The sequence below is a fragment of the Elephantulus edwardii genome, unplaced genomic scaffold (genome assembly GCF_000299155.1).
Source record: "Elephantulus edwardii isolate Elephantulus edwardi_28Jun2011 unplaced genomic scaffold, EleEdw1.0 scaffold00117, whole genome shotgun sequence".
Classification (NCBI taxonomy): Eukaryota; Metazoa; Chordata; class Mammalia; order Macroscelidea; family Macroscelididae; genus Elephantulus; species Elephantulus edwardii.
In genome coordinates this window covers 7,678,536-7,681,763 of record NW_006399867.1, presented here as the reverse complement: position 1 = coordinate 7,681,763, position 3,228 = coordinate 7,678,536, and the positions used below count along the sequence as shown (strand labels likewise).

The 3,228-nt window shown below is 47.0% G+C and overlaps 1 protein-coding gene across 1 annotated transcript in view; it reads right to left on the bottom strand.

The window, feature by feature from the left end:
* Positions 1-2,701, bottom strand: part of LOC102870431 (40S ribosomal protein S15a-like) — a 14,594-nt gene extending 11,893 nt beyond the window's left edge. The window contains exons 1-3 of the mRNA XM_006892667.1: positions 2,646-2,701; positions 1,689-1,826; positions 1,201-1,280 (exon numbers count right to left, since the gene is read on the bottom strand). Of these exons, the coding sequence (XP_006892729.1) occupies positions 1,201-1,280; positions 1,689-1,821 (213 nt within the window). The 5' untranslated portion in view covers positions 1,822-1,826; positions 2,646-2,701. The remainder of the gene's footprint in view (positions 1-1,200; positions 1,281-1,688; positions 1,827-2,645) is intronic.
* Positions 2,702-3,228: the final 527 nt, after the last annotated feature.

Below are 3,228 nucleotides of genomic sequence, written 5' to 3'. Positions count from 1 at the left end.
ATTAAGTGTTAAGTAAGATTACAATAAACTGTTTGGAAGCTGCTAACACAGGTGGCCAAGTGGTAAGTAAGGCAAGCTGTTCAAATCTACCAGCTGGGGGGAAAATATGGAGCAACCTCCTCCCATGCTATTTACTGCCACTGGAAAAAACCACTGGAGTGTCAGCTATGAGTTGGTTCCAACTAAGTGAGACAACACCACTACCACGACTCAAAGTTTAGATGTTCAAAAGCACCAGGCATTTCCAGGAAGAAAAGCAGTCTGTACCCATGAAGATTTGCAGGCCTAGAAACCTACTGAGGCAGTTTAGTTCTACTCTGTTCTACAAAGTCACAGGAGTTTGTCAGTGGATTCCTTTCTCAAGCAAGTTACAGGGGCCTCCCTTCATTTAACATGTCAAAAGTCCCCTCGGTAAAATTAAATCACAGCCAGCATACCTCCTAACAGCAGAGTCACAGGTCAGAAGTTTCTTTAATAGCATGAGGAGACATTACAGAATCATTTGAATGACAGGATGAAGCATTCTTTTGCATATTGGTATTCTTTGCAACCTTGGAAACCCTACTGCCCCAAAGGGTCAGATTAATAAATAATTAAATGGTAATGGGTTTTTTATTTTGTACAAATGCATCACTCTACAAAGAGAAGACTGATCCTATAAAAAAAAAAAAGATGGTGGTTGAAACCCAACCACATACAAAGTGGGTCGTTCAAACTCACCCACAGTGAAAGGCCTCACAATCTACTTGACAATTACAGCCAACTCTCATAGTTTCATTTTTTGATCTAGAAATTAGAAGTAGCTCTGACGAGTTCCTAGTGGCACACTGTTAGATATATTCTAAACTCCTCAAAATGAAGTGAAAAATACTGACCCATATCCCTTTCCAATTTAACAGCACACTGCAAGGAGCAGAGAGCAAAAAGCAGTAAATTCATATCCCACTTTGCAGGACAACTAGTCCCCCATTTTTTACTTCATGTAACGTTTTCCACTCTATTAGTCTCGCTTCTCCCTTGAAGCAAGCACATGCAATCTGGGAGCAACCAAGTAAAATAGAAACTGCTGGATCCATTTCCAGAAACGTCCTTAAAATACAGACATTGTCACAAAAATTCCCTTTCACTCTGGGTCTGTTTTTCTCCCCATCCATGCTGAGTGATAGGATGACAAGACTTAGCCCAACAATCAAGTCTTACCTTGTTTAACCTGCCTGTGAGGTTGACAACAATTTTCCCCGCTCTGTGATCATCAATGATTTCAAATTCGCCAATGTAGCCTACAGAATAAAAATGTATTAAACACATGTGGCACAAACCTAAATCTTTACATGCCTCTAGTTTTTCATCTGCTTGTTCCTCAAATATTAAATTCTTTTCCTCTCATTCACTAGCCAGTGGTAGGAAACCTTTGCTACAACAGCCTGGAATTCTAAAAGCCCATTTCCCCCTCTCCCCACTCCCAAAGGACTATCCTTTCCTCAATCCTAAAGGGCTGGGGGGAGGGAGAGAGCGCGCTTCAATGACAGAATATTCCAAAATAACAAGAACACTCCCAACAGTCACTGCTCCTTTCCCATGCCTCACTCACTGGGGATACTCCCGACAAAGTCTACTCTGTGCCTCCACTTCCCCTCTCTCCCCCATCTGTCTCCTTTTGGGCTCTCACATCCAAACCCGACCCTTACCATGCTTCATCATCACGGTCAGGAACCGCACGATGACTTTGGAGCACGGCCTGATGAGAACCTGGCGCTTGCCTCTCTTCTCGGCATTGTTGATGCTCTTGAGAGCGTCGGCCAGGACGTTCATGCGCACCATTGTGGCTGTTTAGGAGAGAAATCATCTCACTAACGTTGTCACTCTACGAAGATCCCTCGTCCCTGCACGTCAAAAGCCTCCTGTACCTCGACCCGAGCTCACTTCCCAGTGTCTCCAGCACCTGGGACACTGCTCGAGATCTGGGCTTCAGCAGCCGATAATGGGGACCACTTGCACATTTCGCTAATCAACAGTATAAGCACTGCATCTGCTGTGTGTCATGTTTCTCACAACACACTGACAAGCGCACACACACATGCCGCTCGCCCCTCCGTCCCGGCGGACTGGACTCTGGGTTCTAATCGAAACTGTCAGACTCTTAAGGTTGGAGACCCAGACAGACTTCAATCCACAAGACAAAGAATGCAACAAAACCAGTAATTATAAGGCGGAAACAAAGCAGTCCCAAAAGGTTAGTTCCCGCAAACTTCAGACACACAGCAGAAATGCAACTCATGCCTAACTGCAACCTCAACCTCCCCACGTCCAAACGTGGCCGCAAACAGCCCAACGCACTCCGCCGCCGTCACGGCCCCAGCTGGGCCGCCGAGCTGAGGCCGAGGACCGCAGTCCGAGCAGAGGACCGGCCGTGCGGGCTGCGGGGGAGTCCAGCTCCCGCCAGCGTGCGGTCTGCATCTCGCCGGCCGGGCTTCCCCGGGACCCCAGGGGATGCCGCCTTCGCCTACCCGGAACCCCTCGAGGCCAGGACCACCGGCACAAGCGGACACCGGCTTCGTCTCAGGGCACCGAAACGGAGCCTCGAGCTGCGGGATGCTTACGATTGCAGACGGATGAACTCGGAAGCCTCTGCAGTAACTACTTACCAGCACGGAAAGATGGCGGAAAGGGAAAGGGAGGGGCGAGCGCACGGAGTTATGGGAAGCCGGCAGGCTATCGCGAGACTTCTTAAAGGAACGGTATTTAAATAAAAGATTACCGAGTGAAAGGAGGCGGAGAAAACAAGCGGAACTTCCTCAGGGGTTAGCAGTAGAGAGTCGATGGAGTCGGCCTCCCACGGCAACTTCCGGGTAGTTTGATTCAGCTCACTTCTAGCACTAACTCTGCAGAAAGAAAATACTAATAATGATCTAACTACTACCAACTGCTGCATCAATTCGATCCCTATTCATAGCAGCCCTGTGAAACAGAATGGAACTGTCCCATAGGTTTCCAAGGTTGTAATCTTTACAGAAGCGATTGCCACATCTTTATTGCTGAAAAGCTGATGTGTTCGAACTGCAGACCTTTTAGGTCTGGTGATTTTTTTTTTCTATATTTTATTAATTTTCATAAACATTTACAGAGATTTTGGGTTTCCATTCATTCATTGTTGTACTATTCTCTCTACCCTCCTCCCAGTTTGTTCTTGTCCAAATGCCACAGTGCTTGTCAAAGCCAGTTCTGATT